At 38.1% G+C, this 26,716-nt stretch overlaps 1 protein-coding gene across 6 annotated transcripts in view; it reads right to left on the bottom strand.

Moving 5' to 3' along the window:
• Positions 1-26,716, bottom strand: part of DNM3 (dynamin 3) — a 628,097-nt gene that overhangs the window by 77,327 nt on the left and 524,054 nt on the right. For 3 of the 6 annotated variants that reach the window (XM_005690651.3, XM_013970161.2, XM_018060314.1), the window contains one exon: positions 26,630-26,641. The exons of the other annotated variants lie outside the window; for them this stretch is intronic. In XM_005690651.3, coding sequence (XP_005690708.1) covers positions 26,630-26,641 — 12 coding nt within the window. The remainder of the gene's footprint in view (positions 1-26,629; positions 26,642-26,716) is intronic. 6 annotated transcript variants of the gene reach the window in all.

The following is a 26,716-nucleotide window of genomic DNA, read 5'->3' as shown; positions in this document are numbered from 1 at the left end:
GTTGTGTCTGACTCTTTGTGACCCCATGAATTGCAGCACGCCAGGCCTCCCTGTCCATCACCAACTCCTCCATTTCACTCAAACTCACGTCCATCGAGTTGGTGATGCCATCCAGACATCTCATCCTCTGTCATCCCCTTCTCCTCCTGCCCCCAATCCCTCCCAGCATCAGAGTCTTTTCCAATGAGTCAACTCTTTGCATGAGGTGGCCAAAGTATTGGAGTTTCAGCTTTAGCATCATTCCTTCCAAAGAACACCTAGGACCAACCTCCTTTAGAATGGACTGGTTGGATCTCCTTGCAGTCCAAGGGACTCTCAAGAGTCTTCTCCAACACCACAGTTCAAAAGCATCAATTCTTCGGTACTCAATTTTCTTTATAGTCCAGCTCTCACATCCATACATGACTACTGGAAAAACCATAGCCTTGACTAGACGGACCTTTTTTGACAAAGTAATGTCTCTGCTTTTTAATATGCTATCTAGGTTTTCTTTACTAAGGTATATTTTAAAAGAATGTCAGTTTAGCAAGAATTCTAGGCACTTCTGATTTGGACAGGGGTCCTTACACATTAGTCATCAAAAGACAATGGATTAAAAATTTTATTGCATTATAAAATGTGAAGTCTCCTGAAAAGCCCTTGGTATTCTTGTAGTTAGTGGAAAATAATTAAAAGAATGTCTGATAAATTTTGTCATATGTTTACACGTGCCCTTTTGTGAACACACACACAAACCTATTTTCTCAAAATTTAAACCATCATCCATTAATATTTTGAAGTAATTCCTAGTCTATTTCTAGTTTGAGCTGAGTCCATCGTAAAAACACTGTGAGAAAGGAAACAAACTGCATGGATTCCATTTGGCAAATCAGGGGCCTGTAGATGTGACTGTGGTTCAGCCTCTGGCGCCATCAGTTGGGCTCCAAATCAAAAGCTGTGGAAGGAGGTAATTAGCTGGCTCTCTAGACCACTCAGCTGGCATCAGCAGACTTACAGCCACTGGGAAAGTGGCTGGGGAGGGGTTCAGAAATATTCTCTAAAACAACATTGTTCCCGTACAATAGATGACTACAATTATAGAGCTGTTTTTATGAAGAAAAAGTTAACTTTGATTAATGTTCATATTGACACATTTGTTAAGGTGTCAAAATTTAATTAGAAAGTTCGGCTACTACAAAGGACAATTATTACAGTGTCTTGCTCAATAAGAGGATGAGAGCAGAAGGCAACATCATCTCACTCACTCACAAAGGTAAAAGGGAATGGGATCTGGGCATAGCAACCACCACCAATTCTCAGTGAAAAAGGGTGAACTTCCCCATCTCATTAATTCCAGCAGAAATTAAACCAAGGAGAGGCCTTTTGCCAAAGCAATGAAAATATAATTATGTCGGTCACATTCAGAGGATGGAGTCCTCTGAATCTTTCCTGACCAAGCTGTTGATTTCTTAGACCTGAGTGTTAAAACAGAAAGAAATTGGCTACATTCAAGCTGCTCGATTTGGCTATAGACGTGATTATTTACAGATGAAGGCGAAGCAGCCCTGAAGTGAACAGAAGATGAGAAGACTGTGTTCCAAATTGACCAGCTGAAGGAGAGTTTATATTTTAAAAAACAATCACTTGGTCAGTGACTCATAGGGAAAGAATTCTTGAGCTTTCTTCAGGGAAACCCCAGTAAATAACATGTATAATAAAATGGAGATGGTGTACTCTGTCTTGTTGGGCCTTTCAGTTCACATAATAAACCTTTTGGCAAAAAAAGGAACATTCTGAACACGATTCTCTTCAGGAAACCCCCAAACAGCAAGAACTACTGCGGCTTCCTTACAGTTTTACTGAGTATTTTCTATCTCAGACTCACATGTGAAATAAAAACTTGGAAGAAATGTGGAAAAAAATCTGCTTTTTGTTAGAGGGTTGAGGATTTTTCAGTTGGTTGCTTCCATGATTCACACTGCACTCCACTGCTCCGAAGCTCAAAACCACATATCATAAAAAGCAACACTGGCTCCCATTAATTCTTCCTGCTTTGTCCCTGGGAGAACCAACAGCTCGAAGTGTGGCCCACATGACACACAAGAGAAATGAATGAAAAATTCTCGGCCTGCTTCAATTTACTGGAATAGGGTGTAAATCATATGCTTTAAAAGAGATCTGGAGTTCTACTTTTTTTTTCCTAATGTGAGGTTTAACTGACATAATCTGTAACAGTTTCAGTTCCTCTCTTCCTAATTAGCAAAAGCTTTTGGAATTTTGTTGTTTTTGGTCTCTAAGAACATCATGCAAGAAAAAAAAAAAAAGTTGAAAAAAATAAAATGTGCTTCTAAATGATTAAAGAAAACCCTGTCTGTAGGGGATAGGAATGGTCAAAGTTCTCTATTTCCCAACCCCCTGCCCAGAATGCTTTGTTCAAGCCACACGTGTCTAATCAGCATGTCTTTAGATTATTTTATGTTAATTAAAATTATGGCTAGTTTCGGAGGTTAATATATACATGTGCATGTGGCTTCAAAGGCTTCCCAAATTACTGGCTGAGCTCCCTTGCCTTGAGCAGGCCTGATCTGTGATAAAACTGACCACATTAAAACAAGTTTATTGCTATGGAGGTTTTTTTTTTAAATCAATGGAGAAAATACATTTTGCAGGTCTCTTAAAGAATTTCCCTTGAAACCACTCTCTCAGGATCCCAAAAGAGGTAAGGGGGCATAAAAGAAGAAACGTAAAAGGAAAAGAACAAAGAAATTGGTTCATATCAGGAAAAAAAAGCACACAATAAACAGCTCTACAGATTACTGAAAGGCAACAAATAAAGCACGGAACAAGACTGTAATAGATCACAACTTTCACAACACGCTTGTTTTTTTTAACTAGAGAAATGTTGCAATGCATTGACTGAATGAGAGGAAACCCTACACTCCCCAAATCATTGAGATATGCTTAATAGTATTTATTCTAATTTACTTTTCACTTTTGTGTCATACAGATGGTAAAATTCATGGTGAGTGCTCAATGTTTGTTGGACACTGTGGTTAGGAAAAGCTGGTCTATAGTCCTACTGCCCTGAAAAGTGCCCAATCTTGTCTGATCTTGGAAGCTAAGCAGGGTCGGGCCTGGTGAGTACTTGGAAGGGAGGAAAAGCTCGTAAGAAGGGTCAGCATAAACCTAAATGGTCACAGCTGCAGAGCAGCCCAGTGGGACCTGGGCAGGGGACCTGTCTGGGAGATGGCAACAAACAAACGTTAAGTTGGGACCAGTAATGGGGACACAGTGATTCTTCCCCTGAGAAGAGGAGGCTGTCCACCCACAACTTATAAGGAAATGTGTCAACCTACAAATGATTCTGATGACATACTAAATTCCCAGAATAAATCTAAGCTGAAAGATTGGGAAGGGGCATACTTTTCATTTACATCATCATCGATTCTTTAAAACTCTTTCTGGTTCAGGCCCTTACAACCTCTCTCCTCGGCTGCTTGAGAATCTCCTGACAAGTCTCCTGGGCTTCCATTAAATTTATCTTTCACACTGCAGCTAGACTAAACAGTCTAAAACACCACTCTGACCTTTCATAGCTTCTTGGTGGCACAGGACAAGGTACCCCATCCTTGGTGCCTGGATGCCCTGCCCGCTGTGTAGGCATTAGTCCCACCAAGCCTGAACTGAACAGTTAGGTGTTGCCCATTAGGTTGCCTTCCCCACTCATCCATGCTGGGTGCTTCTTAGGAACCAAACCCTGAACATACCTTTTCTCACACTGTACTGTAAGTTTCTGTCAGATAGTTCCTTAAGGACAGAAGTCATGGACCTAGAAATTTTGGTATGCTTGGCACCTGGCAAATGCTCCATAAAGGTTCATTGAACCTTTATGTGATGAGAGAAACAATAAATGACGTCAAACTCCAACAGACTGGACAAGCAGGAATGATGTATAAAAGAAGACTGGCTCTCAGGCTGCCCTCACCTACTGGAGACAAGGAAGTTACCTGAGGAAATTGAGGCAAGTACACTGGCTCCCTAAAGTCGCGAGGAAGATGCAAGAGGCTGTTACCCTGAAATATGGCTGAACACTAAGTGTTTGTTGCACGTCTGGGTGCTTTGGCCCACAGGCATAGCATGAAAAGACTATTTAAAACTGCAGTATTTTGATGGAGCAGATAACCTACCAGGCCAGGGCCCCATCGATTTCTCAGTAGATGACTATCTAAGCCTAACCATAGGGCATGGACAAAAGTGACAGAGGTGAAGTTTCTAAGGTAAATTAAGCCAGTGCAAATGTGTAGAAACAGACTGGCAGAAACATAGATGGAAATATTAATAGATAATACAGTTTGAGTTAGTATTGCAAAGGAACAGCATCACCCGTCCTTGTCTTCCAAGGGTAGCAAGTGCAAACTTACAATACTGTCAGAAGTCAGGAAGGAAATTTAGGTTAAAGGTAGACTTCAAAGTGATCCCAAGAATGGAATAGTCTTTCACACATTGGAAAGGAACTACTTAACATACCAAAACATTTCATAGCCAGAGGTTACCCTCAACTTCCCTTTGAAATCAATCAAATTGTATTTTCTATTTAGAAAAACAAGTGTCAATGAACATCATGGGCAAATTTGGCAGAGTACAAAGTATAGAAATCACAAAAGAAGGAAAACGTGAACATACTTTTTAATGAGTTAATATCATTTAGCAGAAAAGTTCTGAAAAGCAAAAAGTAAAAGAAAGAAAAACTAAAACTATAAAGCTAGACAAACAAATTTTCTACTACTTAGGTGTGTCAAGTTCAGATTCATTCTCACTCTGGATTTAAAATAAAAATGAAGTATTAGTTATACACTTTGGCTCATCTGGAAAACTCCCTGGAAATTTCCAAGCTTCTTAGTACAAAAGGACAAAGAGATATGGTAATGACCTCCTTGAACAAACAAATATACAGAAAAGAGTGAGCTGGTTTGAGCTCACAGGGCATACCCGATGGCTGTTCTGATCCTGTGCCATGGAGAAATGTATTAGGGCTTCTCAAGATCTTCCTTCCAGACTGGGAACCACCAACACTCATTTTCAATGAGGAAAAATAATGATTCCTCACCATCAGTCTCAGAGCTGTGAACAGAATTCATTCACAGCCTCTGTAGCTACTGGCAAAATGACTTGCTATTGCTCACAGCTGACAGGGAATTGGGATGGGGTGTGATGAGAAATCTGAATTTCTGGTAAACCTGAGTTTAGGGGATACTTCTTAATGTTTTGTCAATGTATCTCACAATAAAATCAAAGGTTATGGGTGTAAAAATCTTCCTCAATATGATAGAAGGGAAATATTAATAGTGTTTGCATCTTACACTATAGCTGCTCTTGGTACCTATAGGTGTAAGGGGTTGTAAATTATTCTGGTAGCTTTATTTAAAATGTGTATTCCCAGGTGCCATCTTCAAATATTAAAATTGAGAAGACCTAGGAGTGACTCAGGAGTTTGCATTTGTAATAAGAAACTTGAGTATGTCTGAAAATAAAATAAAGATGGCAGAATAGAAGGATGTGCACTTACTTTCCCCTGCGAGAACTCCAAAACTGCAACTAGTTGCTGAACAACCATCGACAGGAGAATGTTGGATCCCACCAAAAAAATATAGCCCACGTCCAAGGGCAAAGGAGAAGCCCCAACAAGATGGTAGGAGGAGCAAAGTTGCATTTAGAATCAAACCCTGTACCTGCCAGAGATGTTTGGAAGGCTCAAATAAAACCTCATGTGCACTAGGACCCAGAGATCCCACAGAGACTGAGTCAGACCTGCCTTTGTGGTTTGAGTGTCTCCTGCGGAGGCACGGAGGCACGGGCCAGCAGTGTCCTGCTGTGGGGACAGGGGCTCTGGCTCCAGCAGACCTGGGAGGCACAGCATGTGGCAAAAGTCCTCTTGGAGGAGGTCGCCATTAGCCCCACCATAGAGCCACCAAGCAGATGACTCACAAACTGGAGAACAATTATACCAATTGCACTGTTATGAAAGTTCTAGGACCCATAACAGATTTTACAACCTGGGGTATGGCAAAGGGACTTTATTTTCTTGGGCTCCAAAATCACTGCAGATGGTGACTGCAGCCATGAAATTAAAAGACGCTTGCTCCTTGGAAGAAAAGTTGTGACCAACCTAGACAGCATATTAAAAAGCAGAGACATTACTTTGCTGACAATGGTCCATCTAGTCCAAGCTGTGGTTTTTCCAGTAGAAATGTATGGATGTGAGAGCTGGACCATAAAGAAAGCTAAGCGCTGAAGAACTGATGCTTTTGAACTATGGTCTTGGAGAAGATTCTTGAGAGTCCCTTGAACTGCAAGGAGATTGAACCAGTCAATCCTAAAGGAAATCAGTTCTGAATATTCATTAGAAGGACTGATGCTAAAGCTGAAACTCCAATACTTTGGCCACCTGATGTGAAGAACTGACTCATTAGAAAAGACCCCAATTCTGGGAAAGATTGAAGGCAAGAGGAGAAGGGGATGACCAAGGATGAGATGGTTGGATGGCATCACCGACTCGATGGATGAGTTTGAGCAGGCTCTGGGAGTTGGTGATGGACAAGGATGCCTGGTGAGCTGCAGTCCCTGGGGTCACAAAGAGTCAGACACAACTGAGAGACTGAAATGAACTGAGTATGTCTGAGCAGGTCAGATGGACCATGCTGAGAAACTCTAAGTTAGAGGCTGCTCCCAGTCCTGCTGCCTGTTTGGCAAGTGGGTTCCCCACCAAATACTGATGCTACAAAATGATGACAAGTGTTTTAAAAATGGGTGGGGAGTATTTGATAAAAACAAGTTCAAGAATTACGGTCAAAGATATTTACATGTTTCTTTATTGCAAGACTCAACTTTTTTAAGAAAAAAGCTAATATACTTTGTTTTTCACGAGAGAGAAAAGGATATAAAGTAATCCAAACATATTTTGATCATCAAAACACTTTCTTTTCCTTTAAATAGGCTGAAAATACTTTGGGAAATACTGCTATATAGAACTTTCATGTAAGAAAATATAAAAGGAGAGAACTACTGAAGGATAATCTATAATACTTAGATGGAGATGGTTTATAGCTGAGCATATGAGAATACCTGGAGCAAAGATGTGGCTATGAACAAATTCTGAAGGTAAAAGCCAACCACTAGCTCAGCAACAGTAGCTCAATTGATGCTTTTCAGGGAGTTAGCAAACAGTAAGCCTTTGGTAAATAGTAATATCAGAAAATCAGGACTGCAGGGAGAAATATCAATAATCTCAGATATGCAGATGACAGCACCCACAGGGTAGAAAATGAAGAGGAACTAAAGAGCCTATTGATGAAGGTCAAAGAGGAGAGTGAAAAAGCTGGCTTAAAATGGACCATTAAAAAAACTAAGATCATGGCATCCAGCCCCATCACTTCATGGCAAATATATAGGGGAAAAAAAATGGAAACTGTGATAGAGTTTATTTTCTTGGGCTCCAAGATGACTGTGGATGGTGACTTCAGTCATTAAATGAAAAGACACTTGCTCCTTGGAAGAAAAGCTAGCTTATTAAAAAGCAGAGACATCCCTTTGCCGACAAAGATCTGTATAATGGAAGCCATGGTTTTTCCAGCAGTCAGATATGGATGCGAGAGCTGGACCATAAAGAAGGCTGAGCGCCAAAGAATTGATGCTTTTAAACTGTGGCACTGAAGACTCTTGAGAGTCCTTTGGACTACAAGGAGATCAAATCAGACAATTCTAAAGGAAATCAGTGAATACTCATTGGGGGGACTGATGTTGAAGTTGAAGCTTCAGTTCTTTGGCCACCTGCTGTGAAGAACAGAGTTATTAGAAAAGACCCTGATGCTGGAAAAGACTACAGGCCAAGAGGGGAAGGGAGCGGCAGAGGACGAGATGGTTATATGGCATCCCTGATTCAATGGACATGCGTTTGAGTAAGCTCCAGGAGATGGTGAAAGACAGGGAAACCTGGTGTGCTGCAGTCCATAGGGTCACAAAGAGTGGGACACAACCGAGTGACTGAACAACAGCAATCTCAGAAAAGGGGTAATATTTGGAGAAAGAGGATGATATTGAGAGTCAGTGCAACCACTGGGTTCAGGGTCACAGCACCTTAACAAAGCTGAAAAGACCATGTGAGCACAAAACACAATACTGAAGACAGCCAAGACCTTTTGAGAACTGACTTTGTTCCTGGTACTGTTCTACATATATCACAAATATTATTATCTCATTTGGTCACTGTGAGGTGGAGAATGTCATTGAGCTCCACTTAACAAATGAGAGAGGCTCTGAGTAAACTTACACAAAGTCACCCGGCTATTAAGTGGCAGAGCTGGATTTCAGCTCACACAGGAGCTTAAAACTCTGCATGTCTTTGTTCTTCTAATCAGGAGGGTCAATAAATTTGCAGTTAAAGGAAATTATTTGAGCAGATGGGTTTTTTTTTTTTTTTAAGGGAAAGGAGGATGATCAAACTGGCATGGATTAAATATGAAGGTAAAAGAAAATGGTAATATTCATTGCACGTTAGGTGAGTTGTTAGGAATGTGAATTACTCTAGCTTTGAGGAAAGTAATAAAAAATAACTATTCATTCTCTTTGACACCAATTCTACTTTCGCAAATCTACCCTAAGGAAATAATCAGACATGAATATGAGGAATCATGCACTAAGATGATTACTCTAAATTTACATACAATAATCAAAATTACATTGAAATTGAGTATGTGCATTAGGAAGTTTAAGAACTTTAAATTCAAAACTGAGTCTGAGTTAAATCCTGACTCCTTCACTTATTAGATATGTGATCTTTGGCTAGTTAGAAAATTGACTAAGTCTAATGGTCTTTATCTCTAGACTGGAGAAGATGCTGTTTTCTTTACAGTAGGCATTCTCAACAGCAGTACTATTGACATTTTAAGCACAATAATTCTTGTTCTAGAGGGCTGTCGTGTGCCTTATAGCATGTGTAGTAGAAACCCTGGTCTCTACCCACTAGATGCCAGTAGCACCCCTCAACCCAGTAGTGATAGTCACAAATGTCTCCAGACATCACCAAATGCCCCCCGCTGAGAATCACTGTGTTACAGAATTGTGAGGATGAAATGAGCTAATTTAAAGACACGTATGGGTGAAGGGAAAGCAGGAAATATACAGTTTTGGAATGGGAAACCAAGTAGAAGAAAGAAAAGTCTACACATCTGTAGACAAAGACATAGATATCTCTATCTGTTAATATCTCTACACCTATCTATGAAAAAGCCAGTTGGATAGAGAATCAAAATCCAAGATATGGAAATAACTGATAAAGCAAAGCCCTAAATATAAGTAGAAGAGATGACTTTGTCAAAAAGAAGGGCCATCCTCTGACCTGGGAGTGCTGAAAGAATGGACAAAAAATGAAATGATTCTGAGGGTTTTCCTTTTTATAGTAATGCTATGATCCCTAATTTGAGAAAAATTAAGATATAAATAGATTTTCCCCCAGGGAACAAAATATGTTAATAGAACTGGGAATAAAGCACAATCAGATTTAACTGATACATACTGGAAAAAAAACCTAAAATGTATTTCATTAGCATTTTATTATGCCTAGCCCTGAAGAATGAGGTGTGTAAACATCCCGGCAATGTAAAAATTTTAATGTACAAGGGAGAACTGTTACAGTAATTTTAGGTGAATGAATCATGGTGATCAAGCTAGTGGCTAGAAGTTTTGGAAGCTACTCTGTCTCAGTGTCAACACCTTTCCTATCTAGTCTTACTTTTTCCTTCCACTGCATTTTCACCTACTTTTTTAAAAAAATTCTTTTAATTGGCATATAATTGCTTTACAGTGTTGAACTAGTTTCTGCTATAAAACAAAGTGAATAAGCTATAGGTATAAATATATCCCTCCCTCTTGGACCTCCTCCCCATCCCACCCATCTCGGCTTTCACACTTCATCCACTTCCTCCCTTAAACCTATGTCTAAGGTCACAGTTTTGTCACTTGCTTCTTCCATCATTTATATTCATTCATTGAATCATTACACAAATATTTATTCACTACCTATTATGTCCCATGTTCTAGGGGTATATAGTAAGTTAACAAAACCTCAGAGAGGATCGTGTCTTCACAGAGTCTAAAGTATAGTTAAGAAGACAGACAATAAACAGATAAACCAATAACACACAGTAGAATGTCACACAAATTAACCAATGTACAAAATGCTGTTCTGCTAAATTTGTGCCTAATGTTCTGTCTGGTACTTTAAAATTTAAATACTGCTTTTTCACTATTTGGGAGGCTATTCTACTTGTTGAGCAGTTGTAATAATACACTGTCTTCGTTAAAGACCTATTCCTGGGCCACAACCACCATGCCATTCTATAGAATCCAAGTTGAAATTTAGATGTTTGCTACTCTCTGATGTGATATTTGCATTCTACAAATCCATAATTCCATAAATTTTATACTTCTGTAATTCATCATAACTATAACCCTTCTCCACACTTCACATGAATTGGAAATGTAATATTGTTAATAGCCTTCATAAAACTTGGCTTCTATAACTGATTTCAGTAATTTTGTCACATTTTAAGAAAATCAAAGCATCAAAGTTATGCTTCAATGCTCGACAAACTCAGCCTTTATTTGGGCTGAGCAAACTGATGTGGGTGGCTTTATCTTTGGGTCTTGATGTCTTGGCCATCTTACAGTGACTTAAAAATAACTTTATTGGCAGACAATACATTCCATACCTTACTCAGAAAAAGTCTCTGCTTGACAATCCATGAGTTGAATTGTTGGACCACATGGAAAGGAAAGAATACGCTTAAGTTGGAACATTAGAAAAGTTTTTCTTGATAAATGCTCAGGTTTTAACTGCATTTTACTGAGTCTCTTTTTATGTCTCATTCTAATGCTCAAATATAGAAACATTTTAACTTTTTTTTCTGTTTTCATGGAATTCCAGTTTTGAAATAGGCTTTTAGTGGAAGCACATAAAAGCTTCCCAAATTTATAAAAATTGGGCTTTTCTTATTTAATGAAAGACATATGTTCACAAAAAAGTGTTGGTGAAGGCAATTCTCTGTAACACTCACAGTTCTTGACCTCGAACCACTTGTCCAAGGATACAAGCCCAAATTTGAAAATCTCTATAGTATTGTCATACTTTTAAAGGCAATTCATCAATTCAAAGGGCAGGGAATATTTTTCAAATTAAGCAGATACTGCTGAAGCATAATGGTAGGTGTAAACTGCTTCTATACCAGAGTTTGTAGTTGAACAGATTCCAGTTCTTTAACCAATTTTAGGTGAATTTGGCTTGATTAATGAAGGTCATAGGTCAAATCTTCATAGGCTAAATTGGGTATGAGAGGATCTTACATACTTATTTCAAGCCAGGTCAGAGTTTATCAACTTCAATACTATCAACACATATGACTAATTCTTTATCGTGGAGGTGTTGTTTAGTCACTAAGTCATGTCTGACTCTTTGAGACCCATGGACTGCAGCTGGCTATGGGATTTTCCAGACAAGAATACTAGAGTAGGTTGCCATTTCCTTCTCCAGGGGATCTACCCAACCCAGGGAACAAACCCATGTCTCCTTTACTGGCAGGCAGATTCTTTACCACTGAACCACCAGGGAGGCCCTCTTTGTAGAGACTATCTTGTAAATACTAGGATATTGACTTCCACACAATAAATTTCAGTATCTCCCCAGTCCAAATGTCTCCAGACTGTTAAACGTCCCTAGGGCACAAAATCACCCCTAGTTGAGAATGACTGATCTAAGTGGAAACAATACTTATTTCCAATTTCTAACTTGAGGTAAAATACAATGATATAAAGATTTCGACAAACTGATCCTTTTTTAAAAGTTCTATTTTGTTCTTTGTATCAAATTGTTATTTTTATCCCCAATTCCTTGAAGTGTCACTAATTCTCTTTGAAGCCATGACATAAAATGAGAAAATTTATGGAACTAATGGTGAATTATTTCAAAGAGGAAAATGAAAATCTCCAAATTAGATACTTTCTTCAATTAAAAAGTGGTCAGTAGTAAAAATTTTTGCTGAAGAATGTGTGTTGTCATTTTGTCAAGTTGGTCTTTAGTGTTTCATTTTGTGCTATATCCCCAAATAACACTAGCCTTTTCTATTTTAGGACTGATTCTATTTGCTGGCATATAATGGAATATATCTTCTAAATCCCTCAGAAGAAATGGAGTTGCCATCATGGTCAACAAAAGGGTCCAAAATACAGTACTTGGACGCAATCTCAAAAATGACAGAATGATCTCTGTTCATTTCCAAGGCAAACCATTAAATATCACAGTAATCCAAGTGTATGCCCCAACCAGTAACGCTGAAGAAGCTGAAGTTTAACAGTTCTATAAAGACCTACAAGACCTTTTAGAACTAACACCCCAAAAAGATGTCCTTTTCATTATAGGGGACTGGAATGCAAAAGTAGGAAGTCAAGAAACACCTGGAGTAACAGGCAAATTTGGCCTTGGAACACGGAATGAAGCAGGGCAAAGACTAATAGAGTTTTGCCAAGAAAATGCACTGGTCATAGCAAACACCCTCTTCCAACAACACAAGAGAAGACTCTACACATGGATGTCACCAGATAGTCAACACTGAAATCAGATTGATTATATTCTTTGCAGCCAAAGATGGAGAAGTTCTATACAGTCAACAAAAACAAGAGCAGGAGCTGACTGTGGCTCAGATCGTGAACTCCTTATTGCCAAATTCAGACTTAAATTGAAGAAAGTACGGAAAACCACTAGACCATTCAGGTATGATCTAAATCAAATCCCTTATGATTATACAGTGGAAGTGAGAAATAGATTTAAGGGCCTAGATCTGATAGATAGAGTGCCTGATGAACTATGGACTGAGGTTTGTGACGTTGTACAGGAGACAGGGATCAAGATCATCACCATGGAAAAGAAATGCATAAAAGCAAAACGGCTGTCTGGGGAGGCCTTACAAATAGCTGTGAAAAGAAGAGAGGCGAAAAGCAAAGGAGAAAAGGAAAGATATAAGCATCTGAATGCAGAGTTCCAAAGAATAGCAAGGAGAGATAAGAAAGCCTTCCTTGGCAATCAATGCAAAGAAATCGAGGAAAACAACAGAATGGGAAAGACTAGAGATCTCTTCAAGAAAATTAGAGATACCAAGGCAACATTTCATGCAAAGATGGGCTCGATAAAGGAGAGAAATGGTATGGACCTAACAGAAGCAGGAGATATTAAGAAAAGGTGGCAAGAATACACAGAAGAACTGTACAAAAAAGATCTTCATGACCCAGATAATCACGATGGTGTGATCACTCACCTAGAGCCAGACATCCTGGAATGTGAAGTCAAGCGGGCCTTAGAAAGCATCACTAGAAACAAAGCTAGTGGAGGTGATGGAATTCCAGTTGAGCTGTTTCAAATCCTGAAAGATGATGCTGTGAAAGTGCTGTACTCAATATGCCAGCAAATTTGGAAAACCCAGCAGTGGCCACAGGACTGGAAAAGGTCAGTTTACATTCCAATCCCAAAGAAAGGCAATGCCAAAGAATGCTCAAACTACCATACAATTGCACTCATCTCACACGCTAGTAAAGTAATGCTCAAAATTCTCCAAGCCAGGCTTCAGCAATATGTGAACCGTGAACTTCCAGATATCCAAGCTGGTTTTAGAAAAAGGCAGAGGAACCAGAGATCAAATTGCCAACATCCGCTGGATCATCGAAAAAGCAAGAGAGTTCCAGAGAAACATGTATTTCTGCTTCACTGACTATGACAAAGCCTTTGACTGTGTGGATCACAATAAACTGTGGAAAATCTGAAAGAGATGGGAATACCAGACCACCTGACCTGCCTCTTGAGAAACCTATATGCAGGTCAGGAAGCAACAGTTAGAACTGGACATGGAACAACAGACTGGTTCCAAATAGGAAAGCAGTATGTCAAGACTGCATATTCTCACCCTGCTTATTTAACTTATATGCAGAGTACATCATGAGAAACGCTGGGCTGGATGAAGCACAAGCTGGAATCAAGATTGCCGGGAGAAATATTAATAACCTCAGATATGCAGATGACACCACCCTTATGGCAGAAAGTGAAGAGGAACTAAAGAGACTCTTGATGAAAGTGAAAGAGGAGAGTGAAAAAGCTGGCTTAAAGCTCAACATTCAGAAAATGAAGATCATGGCATCTAGTCTCATCACTTCATGGGAAATAGATGGGGAAACAGTAGAAACAGTGTCAGACTTTATTTCTGGGGCTCCAAAATCACTGCAGATGTTCACTGCAGCCATGAAATTAAAAGACACTTACTCCTTGGAAGGAAAGTTATGACCAACATAGATAGCATATTGAAAAGCAGAGACATTACTTTTCCAACAAAGGTCTGTCTAGTCAAGGCTATGGCTTTTCCAGTAGTCATGTATGGATGTGAGAGCTGGACTGTGAAAAAAGCTGAACACTGAAGAATTGATGCTTTTGAATTGTGGTGTTGGAGAAGACTCTTGAGAGTCCTTTGGATTGCAAGGAGATCCAACCAGTCCATTCTAAATGAGATCAGTGCTGGGTGTTCTCTGGAAGGAATGATGCTAAAGCTGAAACTCCAATATTTTGGCCACCTCATGTGAAGAGCTGACTCATTGGAAAAGACTCTGATACTGGGAGGGATTGGGGGCAGGAGGAGAAGGGGACGACAGAAGATGAGATGGCTGGATGCCATCGCTGACTCAATGGACATGAGTCTGAGTGAACTCCGGGAGTAGGTGATGGACAGGGAGGCCTGGCGTGCTGCAATTCATCAGGTCGCAAAGAGTTGGACACGACTGAGCGACTGAACTGAACTGATCTTCTAAATCCTTATTTTAAAATATTCTTTTCATTTTAGATCTTTTACTTGATTCTGCATATTCCAATAATTAAGGGAAGTACATTCCTAATTCTGGACTAAAATAACATGTATCAAGTTAAGACAAACAAAATGCAAATACTTATGAGAAAGAACACAATTTTAAGTTAAAATATGATAGTTCTTTTTATCATTTCTTAAAAAAATCAAGAGTCCTGAGTGACTCATTTTAAGTTTTGTTCTGAGATACTTGCCAAACTGCTCTGTCCACTCAGAACACTTAATTTTTAATGTGCAAGCATATGGCTTCAATGTAGTAATTATCATTACCAACTGGGTTCATGCATATGCTCACATGGCCTTCTTCTAGCTTCCTACCAACTGCCTCATACTCACCTGCTCAGTCTTCTTAAAAGTTCATGCCCACTCCCTGATTTCCTTCCATACACTTTCTGTATAAAAGTTTTTCTTACTATATTTCTAAGTTTATAAAGGTAATAATGAGTGCAATAGCAAACTAACATATAGCTGGCTAAAGAAGTTAAAAATAATTCTTAACTTTTCTTCAAACTCATTTCCTACACCTTCCTCTATGCTCTTATAAACATATATAAAGATATACACACACACAAATGTCCTTTCTCAGTCACTTATATTGGTTTCTTCTAATTGTATTTCTAAAGAATACATAATTCTGTCCTCAGTTCTCCTCCTTTCGTTTCTATACTTTCTCCTTGGGTGCCAAGATTTTAAATACAATATCTAACAACTTCCAAATCTCTGTCTGTAGGCCTCTCCTCTGAACGTGGATTTACATATTTAACTGCCTAAAAGACATCTCCGTTTGGATATTTAAACAGACATTCAAATATTTGGGTCTCCCCTCCAAGGTACCCAGTAAGATGGTACTCCCTGCCCATTTGTATTTAGGTGTAGCCATGTGGCTTGCTTTGGACAATGAAAATGGAAATTACATGTCACATTCAGATAGCAACATTAATAGTCCATGTGTGACTCTTCACTTATTTCCTCTGCCATTGGTGATCAGCAACAATCCTATCAGCTTGAGTCCTGAAGTGGGAATAGCAAGGAGCAAAGTCCCAGACAGCTGAGATGCACACACAGCATGAGCAAGAAACACATTTTGTAGTTTGAAGCCACCAGATTTTAGGGAGTATTTGCTGCAGCAGTAATAACTTAGCCTATCCTGACTAAACAGTGATATGTACTAGGATCCCAAATTTAACATGGTCAGAACAAAATGCCCCACTCCATTTTCTCTTTTCCTTATGTTACTCATCTTATTAAATGGCACTAACCCATACCCATCATCCAAGATCCAATAATCTTTTTTATTTTACTCTTTCTCTCACTTTTCAGATCCAATCCATCAGTAAATCTTAAATGGCTCTCCCACCAAGATATATCCTGAAACTAACTGCTTCTCACTATCACACTACTGTCCCTAGCCCAAGCTATCACTATCTCTCCTTTGCACTGCCTCAGTAGGCTCTCCATTTCTGTTCTAAACACCACTCCTCTCTTTCATGTTTATTACTGTCTTATTGATTTCTAAGAAACTCTTTAATTTGGGTAAAAATAAGATATTAATTCTTTGCTTGTCATATGTTGTTGCAAATGTTTTCTCAAATTTTAACTTTTTAAAAAACTGTTTATTCTTTAGAGTCAGATTAAGTCACTGGCTTTCATTGTCATCAGCTTTAATCTCTTTGTGCTTAAATATGGTACAGAGAAATCAGATACTTTATACCTCTAAGCCTTTCAGTTCTTTTTCAAACTGGAGGTGTCTGGTAGGGAGCCAAGCAAACACAGAGTAAGTATTCAAAGGCCAACATGACTCTCTGAAATCTAAAGGATGATTTTTTTCCCTCCCTTCAAGGGGAGACTTCTTAGTAGGGACTATAATTCTGATCCTAGTTCTTCAATTGTTGTCTGCCTTTTGATTTCCAGAATATACATTTTGTTACATAAATCAATGGATTCAAGGCAAATGAATCAACTTTCAAATTTAAATCTGATAGAATTCTTTTCATTAGCTCAATATTATATGTTTTCATCTTTAAACCTCAATTAGATTTTTTAAATAGCAGAAGATCAAAGACCAGAAATTGGACCATGGAATGGCTCCCTGATAACCCTTAGATAATATACATTATTTGTACATTATGCACAACATAGTCATAGAGGGTGATAGTGCTGACAGGTACAAAATTGGAACTTAAGGAAGAATGATTGGTCCAGGAAGATGGGGAGGCTGGATACTTGGGAATCTGAGCATTTGAAACAAAGACACTATTGAGACTCAGGCAACAAGGTACGGTGAGCATTCAGAGACTCATAATATGGCTCTTCAACAATATGTAATTTGGTGAGGAAAATAGCATATTTGCACAGGCAGGGTAGAGCAAAAGGTGTTAACAAAAATCTGTGTATTCATTTAAAAAATTATAAACAAGATTATATTATTATGCTAAGTTTGTAGTCTCAGATGATTAACTTCCACTATTTATTTAATATTTTCTTTTATTTTTCTTTGAAGTTTAATCCATTTATGTATAATAATATATCTCTCCTTCTAAATATTATTTTCATCATTTTATATTTTATTTTTTTCCCACCATCCTCCATTTAAGTATCTTCCTATTTTCATTTTACTATGTATTTTAAAAGCTTTTTTTGAAAATTGCACAAAAGACAGCTTCAAGGAAATGAGAAAATGACATGGGAACAAAATTTAAAATTGCCCATACAATTAACATTTTGGTGTATATCTTCTCAAAATTTCTATGTACAAATAGTTACATATAAACCCCATCCCCTACAAAATTTTTAAGCAAAAATCACATTACATTATCTATGGTGTTTTTTTTTTTCAGTTAATTTATCACGAAAATTTCCATTGCAATTGATATATTTATATCTTTATATATGTGTGTGTATATATGTATATTTACTTTGAAAATTTTGCTTTATAGCGTTTCATTGATGTACCATATTCTATTTAATCAATTATCTATGATGGATACTGATGCATTTTTTAAACATCAGTAATCATAAAAAATGTTTCCAAATAATTTTTGAACAAATACCATTGCACAACTATCGAATTATTTGATAAAAATAAATTTTTAGAAGTGGGATGGTTTGGCCAAAGGTTGGCACATAATCAAGGTATCTGATGCATGCCAAACTGGTCACCCTGCATCAAGGCTATGTGGATACTCAGCCACATGTAACATATAAGGAGAACAGCTTCCTCATTACCACATATCATGACCATCCTTTCTCATTTCTTGTGATCTGAAAGCTCAAAAGTGAGGTAGGGACAGTTATTTTAATTTACAATTCCTGTAGTGAATTGCTAGTGAAGTGAACCCTTTTTTTCAACTGGTTGTCAGTCTTTTTACTTTTCATTTTTTGGTTTTAAACGATTGATTGGCTGGTTTTTGTTGTCTTAAATGAATTGAATAGCTTCCCTGGTGGTGCAGAGGTTAAAGCGTCTGCCTGCAATGTGGGAGACCTGGGTTCGATCCCTGGGTCAGGAAGATCCCCTGGAGAAGGAAATGTCAACCCATTCCAGTATTGTTGCCTGGAGAATCCCATGGACGGAAGAACTTGGTGGGCTACAGTCCACGGGTCAAAAAGAGTTGGACGTGACTGAGCGACTTCACTTTCAAATGAATTGAATAGAAACAATTTTAACCTGAGGAAATTTAATACTTTGTATGTCATATATGCTGCAAATATTTTATGAATTTTTCATTTGCTTTTTAACTGTTTACTGTCTTTTGGACGATACAAAAGTATTAAATTTGCATGTAGTTTAAGGTCACATTTTTTTCACTATTTTCTAACTCATTAATTTTTACTTTAATCATTAATTTCTTTCCTTAGAATTTTTTTGTTGCTCTCCTCCAACCTCTTAAATTTATTTACTTCTATTTAAATAATAATTCTTTTAAAAGTTATTAATTTTTCTCTGTATATAACACTAAGTATATTTTATAGTATTTCCTATATAGTATTTTTATTATTATTATATTTCAAATAGTCTATAAATTAAGCATTGATTTTCATTTGGATCTATTTCTGGAGTGTATTTTTCTCATTCTAAGTAGACAGGTTTTCACATTTAGAGTTTGCTTTATATCTCCAGCTTTCTAAACCTTATTAGATATCTAATATTTATATATCTTTTAAATATTACTATATACATATGTAGCTTTTGAATTACCCTTATTTCGAATACAAATCATATCCTTTTTCATTTTAGTTTTTGTCCAGATGATCTGCTTAAAACAGGGAGTAGGATTTTAAACTCTCATAACTACAAATATGTATTATTTCACTGTATGGTGTGATAACCACATTATGTTAAACTAGCAAAAGAAATAAATTTCTACTTTTTTATTAAAAATGCTTCTGTAAGAGGTTAAATTTCAAAATAAAACATCACAATGAAACTTCTAAAATCATACTCAATGACAATATGTTTTCAAAACAAAAACATAAAGAATCCCTTTAATTTTGGAGCAATGTTAAACTAATTCCTTTGTAAAATATCATAGGGCATACTAAAAGATGTCTAAAATACTATGAGAAAAATATATTAAAAAACTATGATGTAAGACATCATTATTCTCTTATTTCTCATTAACTAGAGATGAGTCATGTTTTATAAAAGAGAAAATAAAAATATAAAATTAGCACAACAAATCTTTCAGAGTTCCCTGTCTTATCACCCATTGTGAGTTTTCTAAACAGCAGATTAATTCTTGCTTCCTTATAGAGTGTATGTGGCAAGGTTAATACATTTGGGTATACAATATAGATTTCACCTCCCTTATCAAAGTTCTTTGCCTTTAAATGAACTGTCATTTTTCCCCAACTAAGATTAAAGTTGGGGGTTCAAAAAAGTAGGCATTTTTAACAATTCTCTTTTAAGACCGATTTGCCAAAAAAGAACCAAAGGTTTGTTGGCGTTGCAGTGATTGAGACAGACAATTTTTATATGTACATAGAGCTAAATTAACACTTTGAGGCCAATGAGTTTTCCTCCTTTCTCTTAACTTTAATGATATTCTCATTTAGTTCAGTTCAGTCGCTCAGTCGTGTCCGACTCTTTGTGACCCCATGAATCGCAGCACACCAGGCCTCCCCGTCCATCACCAACTCCCGGAGTTCACTCAGATTCACGTCCATCGAGTCCGTGATGCCATCCAGCCATCTCATCTTCTGTCGTCTCCTTCTCCTCCTGCCCCCAATCCCTCCCAGCATCAGAGTCTTTTCCAATGAGTCACTTCTTCGCATAAGGTGGCCAAAGTATTGGAGTTTCAGCTTTAGCATCATTCCTTCCAAAGAAATCCCAGGGCTGATCTTCAGAATGCACTGGTTGGATCTCCTTGCAGTCCAAGGGACTCTCAAGAGTCTTCTCCAACACCACAGTTCAAAAGCATCAATTCTTTGGCGCTCAGCCTTCTTCACAGTCCAGCTCTCACATCCATACATGACTACTGGAAAAACTATAGCCTTGACTACACGGACCTTAGTTGGCAAACTAATGTCTCTGGTTTTGAATATGCTCTCTAGGTTGATCCTAGCTTTCCTTCCAAGGAGTAAGCGTCTTTTAATTTCATGGCTGCAGTCACCATCTGCAGTGATTTTGGAGCCCCCAAAAATAAAGTCTGACAATGTTTCCACTGTTTCCCCATCTATTTCCCATGAAGTGATGGGACCAGATGCCATGATCTTCATTTTCTGAATGTTGAGCTTTAAGCCAACTTTTTCACTCTTCTCTTTCACTTTCATCAAGAGGCTTTTTAGCTCCTCTTCACTTTCTGCCATAAGGGTGGTGTCATCTGCATATCTGAGGTTATTGATATTTCTCCCAGCAATCTTGATTCCAGCTTGTGTTTCTTCCAGTCCAGTGTTTCTCATGATGTACTCTGCATATAAGTTAGATAAGCAGAGTGACAATATACAGCCTTGACGTACTCCTTTTCCTATTTGGAACCAGTCTGTTGTTGGGTTATATATAAATTAAGTGAACCAGAGGGGCTCTCCATAAATCCCAGGGAAATACAAGTACTAAACTTCTTCAAGAAAATCACAGAAAGAATATACATTATTCAAAGAAAATAAATAACCCAATTGAGCTGACTATACCTAAACTACTTAGAATGTTCTTTCAGGGACTTCCCTGGTGGTCCAGGGATTAAGAATCTACCTGCCAATGCAGGGGACACAGGTTTGATCCCTGTCCTGGAATATCCCATATTCTGCAGGGCAACTAAGCCCATGGACCACAACTACTGAGCCCCTTCTCTAGAGCCCATGAGCCACAATGAAGACCCAGCACAGCCAAGAATAAATAAATATTATAAAAAGAATGTTCTTTCAGTCATTTTAAATATTAGAGAGGAAATATATCTTCTGACAAAGTACTGTCTGCTCCTTCATCTACCAAGATTATAACACACATCATTAATAAGACATTTCCAGGTTTCATGATGGATTTTCAGTTCCTACCTATACTCTCTCACATATGACCAAGAACAGGAATTTAGGAATTGAAGATTTGTACAAGAGGCAAAACAAATTAGCATGGATTTACTATCTGTGTTTTTCAGTGTAATATATTTTGGTGACATCTGACTCAGCACACTGTCTTTGCAAATGATGACTAGAATCCAATGGCTGACCAAAATCAGTATGCTAGGTGGTAACTACTTTTCCCACTAATGAGACTGCCAATATCCACTTGTCTAGCTAAATGTGTTGGAAAATTACTAGACAAAGTATTTTTTAAATGTTAAAACAGGTGTTCAAATTGGATTTTCTTTCCTTTTTCTTTTCTTAAATATCAAAGCCCTCTACTATGTATAAAATCATTGCATTTAATGTAACTATGCTGTGCTGTGCTAAGTTGCTTCAGTCGTGTCCGACTCTTTGTGACCCCATGGACTGCAGCCTGCCAGGCCCCATGTCCATGGGATCCTCCAGGCAAGAATACTGGAATGAGTTGTCATTTCCTCTGCTGCTGCTGCTAGGTCGCTTCAGTCGTGTCCGACTCTGTGCGACCCCAGAGATGGCAGCCCACCAGGCTCCCCCGTCCCTGGGATTCTCCAGGCAAGAACACTAGAGTGGGTTGCCATTTCCTTCTCCAATGCATGAAAGTGAAAAGTGAAAGTGAAGTAGCTCAGTCGTGTCCGACCCCTAGCAACCCCATGGACTGCAGCCTACCAGGCTCCTCCGTCCATGGAATTTTCCAGGCAAGAGTACTGGAGTGGGGTGCCATTGCCTTCTCCTAGAACTCAGTAAAAACTTATTTTTAATCTGACATGTTTCTAACATGTTTTTGCATGTTTCAGTTCTATTTCTCCTTTTCAAATCCTCCTCTTCAATCAAGGCAGTCCATCTCATATTTCCACATGGGGGACATAAAATAATCCTTTAAGAAGACTGATGTTAAGTAAGGTGCTAGTTAATTTCTCTTTTAAACATAATAAAAGATTCATAAGAGAGGAGCATACCTGTAGTGTTTCTCTATAAGTTAAAATTTTTTGAAGTATTCATTTCTGAACCTAGAATTCCTTTTAGTTTTCATTTGTATTTGTGTATCAACATATTTAAGAAATTTTGAGAGCTTTTTTTTAGAGTGTTTTATTCTTTATATTTTAAGGGCTTTTTCTACCTTTAATTTGCCTAATTTAACATCAAAGATACTTAACCAAACTCAAAGTAACAAAAAAAAAAAAACTAAATGCTTATTAAATTCCTAGAAATGTCCACCAAGCAAGGGTATCAAGTTAATGAAAGAAATTAAACCTCTTCTATCTAGGACAAAACATGGAGATTAGAAGGCTCAGTTCTGAAAATGATATTCTGATTTATATTTGCACTCAACAAACAAACGAACCAACCAACAAAACAACAACAAAAATAGTCCAAACCTCCCTGTTACTATGTTATATTTGTTCACATCCCCCAAACTAATTCAGAGTCCTAGATTATGGTCTTACTTTGGAAGACATTGACTTGGAATTCATGGATATTCTGTCTCCTCCTTTGAGAGGTTTCCCTAGACCATGAATTCCAAGTCAATATCACTATGCCAGTAGAAAAACATTTCCAAAGGAAAAATAAGTAATGGGTCTGGAAGGAAAATTTTTCCTGAGCAACTATGATCTCCTCACAAAAGGAAAATGTGTTTTTTTAGGAGAAATAACAAAATGCATATAAGTGCTCAAGGAAGAACATAACCATTGGTGTTTTGCCCCATAATGCATTTATAATATAAATCTCTGTGTCTCTTGTAGATGTTTGTTTTTTTTTTTTTTTTCTGAGAGTTTAGAGAAGTAGCTTCCAAACTCTAAGTAAAGGAAATCAACCCTGACTATTCATTGGAAGGACTAATGCTGAAGCTCCAATACTGTGGCCACCTGATGCAAAAAGTCGACTCATTGAAAAAGACCCTGATGCTGTGAAAGACTAAGGGCAAGAGGAGAAGGGCATGACAGAGGATGAGATGGTTGGATGGCATCACAGATTCTATGGACGTGCTGAGCAAACTCCAGGAGATGGTGAAGGACAGGGAAGCCTGGCGTGTTGCAGTCCATGGAGTCGCAGAGTCAGACATGATTGAATGACTGAACAACAACAGCAAAGGTGGATGAAGCAGATCACTTTAGCTGGCATTGAGAAAATGAATAGTAGAGTTGCTCCATACACTTTCTAATATACATGTATGTATGTATATGTGTGCAGGTATGAAGGAAGATGAATCCATGCATCCTGCTCATCTAAAGAAACATTAATTGAGCAAGCTTCATTCTCTCTAGTATTTGGTGAGTATCATAAAAAATGAAATGCTATTCACAAAATAAACAATTAGCCTTTGCGAGTCTGAAATGAGTCACATTTTACAGCTGGCTCACGTATATGGCAGGCAACAAACAGGTGTGCTGCCTTTGGGACAATGCAGAACAAGCATCCTAGCATGAGAGGGAAAAAAGAATCTCATATTCTCCTTTTGAAGATTTCAGATCTATATACTCTGGAGACAGCACAGCTTGTATTCCAGTGTTGTCCATTTATACTGAAATTCTAAGTGAAAGGAAAATAGCCTGCAGATGTGCCATTTGTGATTTGAGGAGCCTCTTTTGCGCCAGAGTCCATGGTCAGTACAATGATCATATTTTAAAAGTATTAGCCTTATATTTTTTCACAAACTATTACTTAATCATATCATAAGCAACCAAGAATTAAGGCATAAGGGCAATACACATCAGCCCCTCCAAAGTAGCTGCTCTTCAGTTAAAAATCAAAACAGTAAGTGTCTGCATCTTTGTCATGCTTCAGCCAACACTCTAACTGGCACCCAAAGATCCCCCACAGCGCTATACCAAGTGTTCACAGTGCAGATGGGGGCTCCAGGCCCTGGGAGACACTGGAGGGCCTTCTGCATTATCTGAGAGGTAGCCTTAAGGAGCAGCAGCTTCGAACATCTGAGTTTTATCACTCATTGTATAATTATTCGAAAAGAATCAGTAAATTCTATTAAACTGAACATTTCATTACTCAGAACTTGACCAAGCAGGACAACACAAATGGATGACTCCTGCTATGGACAAGTGTTTTCTTCGGGGAATTTTAGAAATGCCTTTAAGTCATCAGTGAATCACTCATGAAAGAGGCAAATCATAAATGCTTCTTGATTGCTATATAACACAGGAAGCCTAGCCCAACACTCTGGGATGACCTAGAGAAGGGTATGGGGCTGGGTGAGAGGGAGGGGATCGATCTCTCTCTCTCTCTCTCTCTCTCTCTCTATCTATCTATGGGCTTCCCTGGTGGCTTAGACAGTAAAGAATCTGCCTGCAGTGTGGGAGACCTGGATTCAATCCTGGGTTGGGAAGATCTCCTGGAGGAGGGCACGGCAATCCACTCCAGCATTCTTGCCTGGACGGAATCCTCATGGACAGAGGAGCCTAGCAGGCTACAGTCCATGGGGTTGCAAAGAGTCAGACATGACTGAGCAACTAAGCACACAACACACACACACATATATATGTATGCATGTATATATACACATATACTTATGGCTGATTCATGTTGTATGGCAGAAACCAACACAATTTTGTAAGGCAATTATCCTCCAATTAAAAAAAAAATTCAAAAAATACTTCTTGAATGATCTAAGGGTTAGCACCTCCCTAAAATGTCAGCAGCTGACTGCCTGATCCTCAGCATGCATAGGCTTGCTATTAGTACACTCACATATCTCAGGCAATTTAAACAATTAAGAGATGCAGCACATGAAATTCTAGACAGCAACTCAATGTAATGTGTGTCCAGGGCCAAAGAGACTTACTATTCAAGAATCAGATACAGCATATGGTGTGAGAACTAAAATTTTGTCCAAATGGTTTTTTTTTCCAATAGTGACGATATTAGTTAGAAGAAATCTTTAATCAATTTTATAAGTTAATTTCTGTTTTAAAAAGTAAACTTTTAGTGGACTAAGTTCACCCCCCTGGGTCCTTCACAAATGCCTATCTTATAATTTTATAATATTATTTTTAACTTCATTAAATATTATTACTTGGGCCATAAGCAATTATAGCAAGATATAAATTTATAAAGTGACACATTTTCAATACCAACTTTCTCTATCAACTTATTCCATAATAGCACATTCCATCAAATTAAACTGTAAGATTTCCCACATTTGTTTTAAATTCTATATGTATGGCTTATGAATAGCAATTTTGATGAATTCCAGCTGGCTTAAATATGCAGGCAGACCCTTATAAAACAGATTCTTTTCAATTCTTATTGTATTCAATGAGGCCTATTTTAAGTGGGCCACCTGGTAGGATAAAGCACTAATAATTCTCCATAGGAAAAAAAATAGGAAAAACAAATCACCCTGCTAAACTTAAGACTATCTTCCCTAACTACATTACTCTTACATACCTAATATAAGTGAGAAGTAGTTCTAATCTTCTGGAAAAGTTAAATTAAAATTTTAACAAGCAAGCCACTCTGTGAACTACTAAATTACTCATTTATCTATTACAACAACAACATTAAAATAGTTTCCACCATGTGTGTGTGTTGCCTGGTTTCACAAATCATACACATTTCAGTCTCCCCCTCCATTCCCCACACCCTCCTGCCTCCATCCAGCTGGAATACATCAAGCGCGCAGAAGCCAAGGCAAATGTTGACCCCACCCTCCTCCATCCATTTTAAGGCACCTTCAAAGCCAGAGCACTGGTCTAGTTCGATTTCACCAACAAAGCCAGCCATCCTGCTATTTAAGACTCCAGTTTGGGGTTTTTATAACTGCACATTAACATGAGAGCTTTGATTTTGGGTCAAAAACGTCAGCTGCACTGAGTTTCATCAGATGGTCGTACCCTTTCTGCAGAAGAGTCCTCGTTATTAAATCATCATCTTTGCTCTCAGTGTTGCTCTCTTTCCTTATAAAAACAACCTCTCTGAACTGTCCAATAACCAGCCCTGAAGGACGTAATATTTCCTTTTCGAAAGGTCAAAAATGAACCGCCACGATGGTAGTCCAAGCTCTGTTTTCTCTGACATTTGCACACCCTCTATCATTTGTGTACTGTCACAGACAGCCATTTCAAAGCACAGAAACACTCTCACCAAGGGCACATGCAGGAGGGGAGTGGGGACTGAAGAGACAGAGGAGCTGCAGAAGACAAAGAACTTACTTTGTTGTTCCCCTGTGCATGTAGCCGCAAGGAAAAAAAAAAGAAATATGTTAAATTTATTTTAAAATCATGAGGTTTTTCATGCTA

The sequence above is a fragment of the Capra hircus genome, chromosome 16 (genome assembly GCF_001704415.2).
Source record: "Capra hircus breed San Clemente chromosome 16, ASM170441v1, whole genome shotgun sequence".
In the NCBI taxonomy this organism is placed as follows: domain Eukaryota; kingdom Metazoa; phylum Chordata; class Mammalia; order Artiodactyla; family Bovidae; genus Capra; species Capra hircus.
This window is presented reverse-complemented; position numbering and strand designations above follow the sequence as displayed.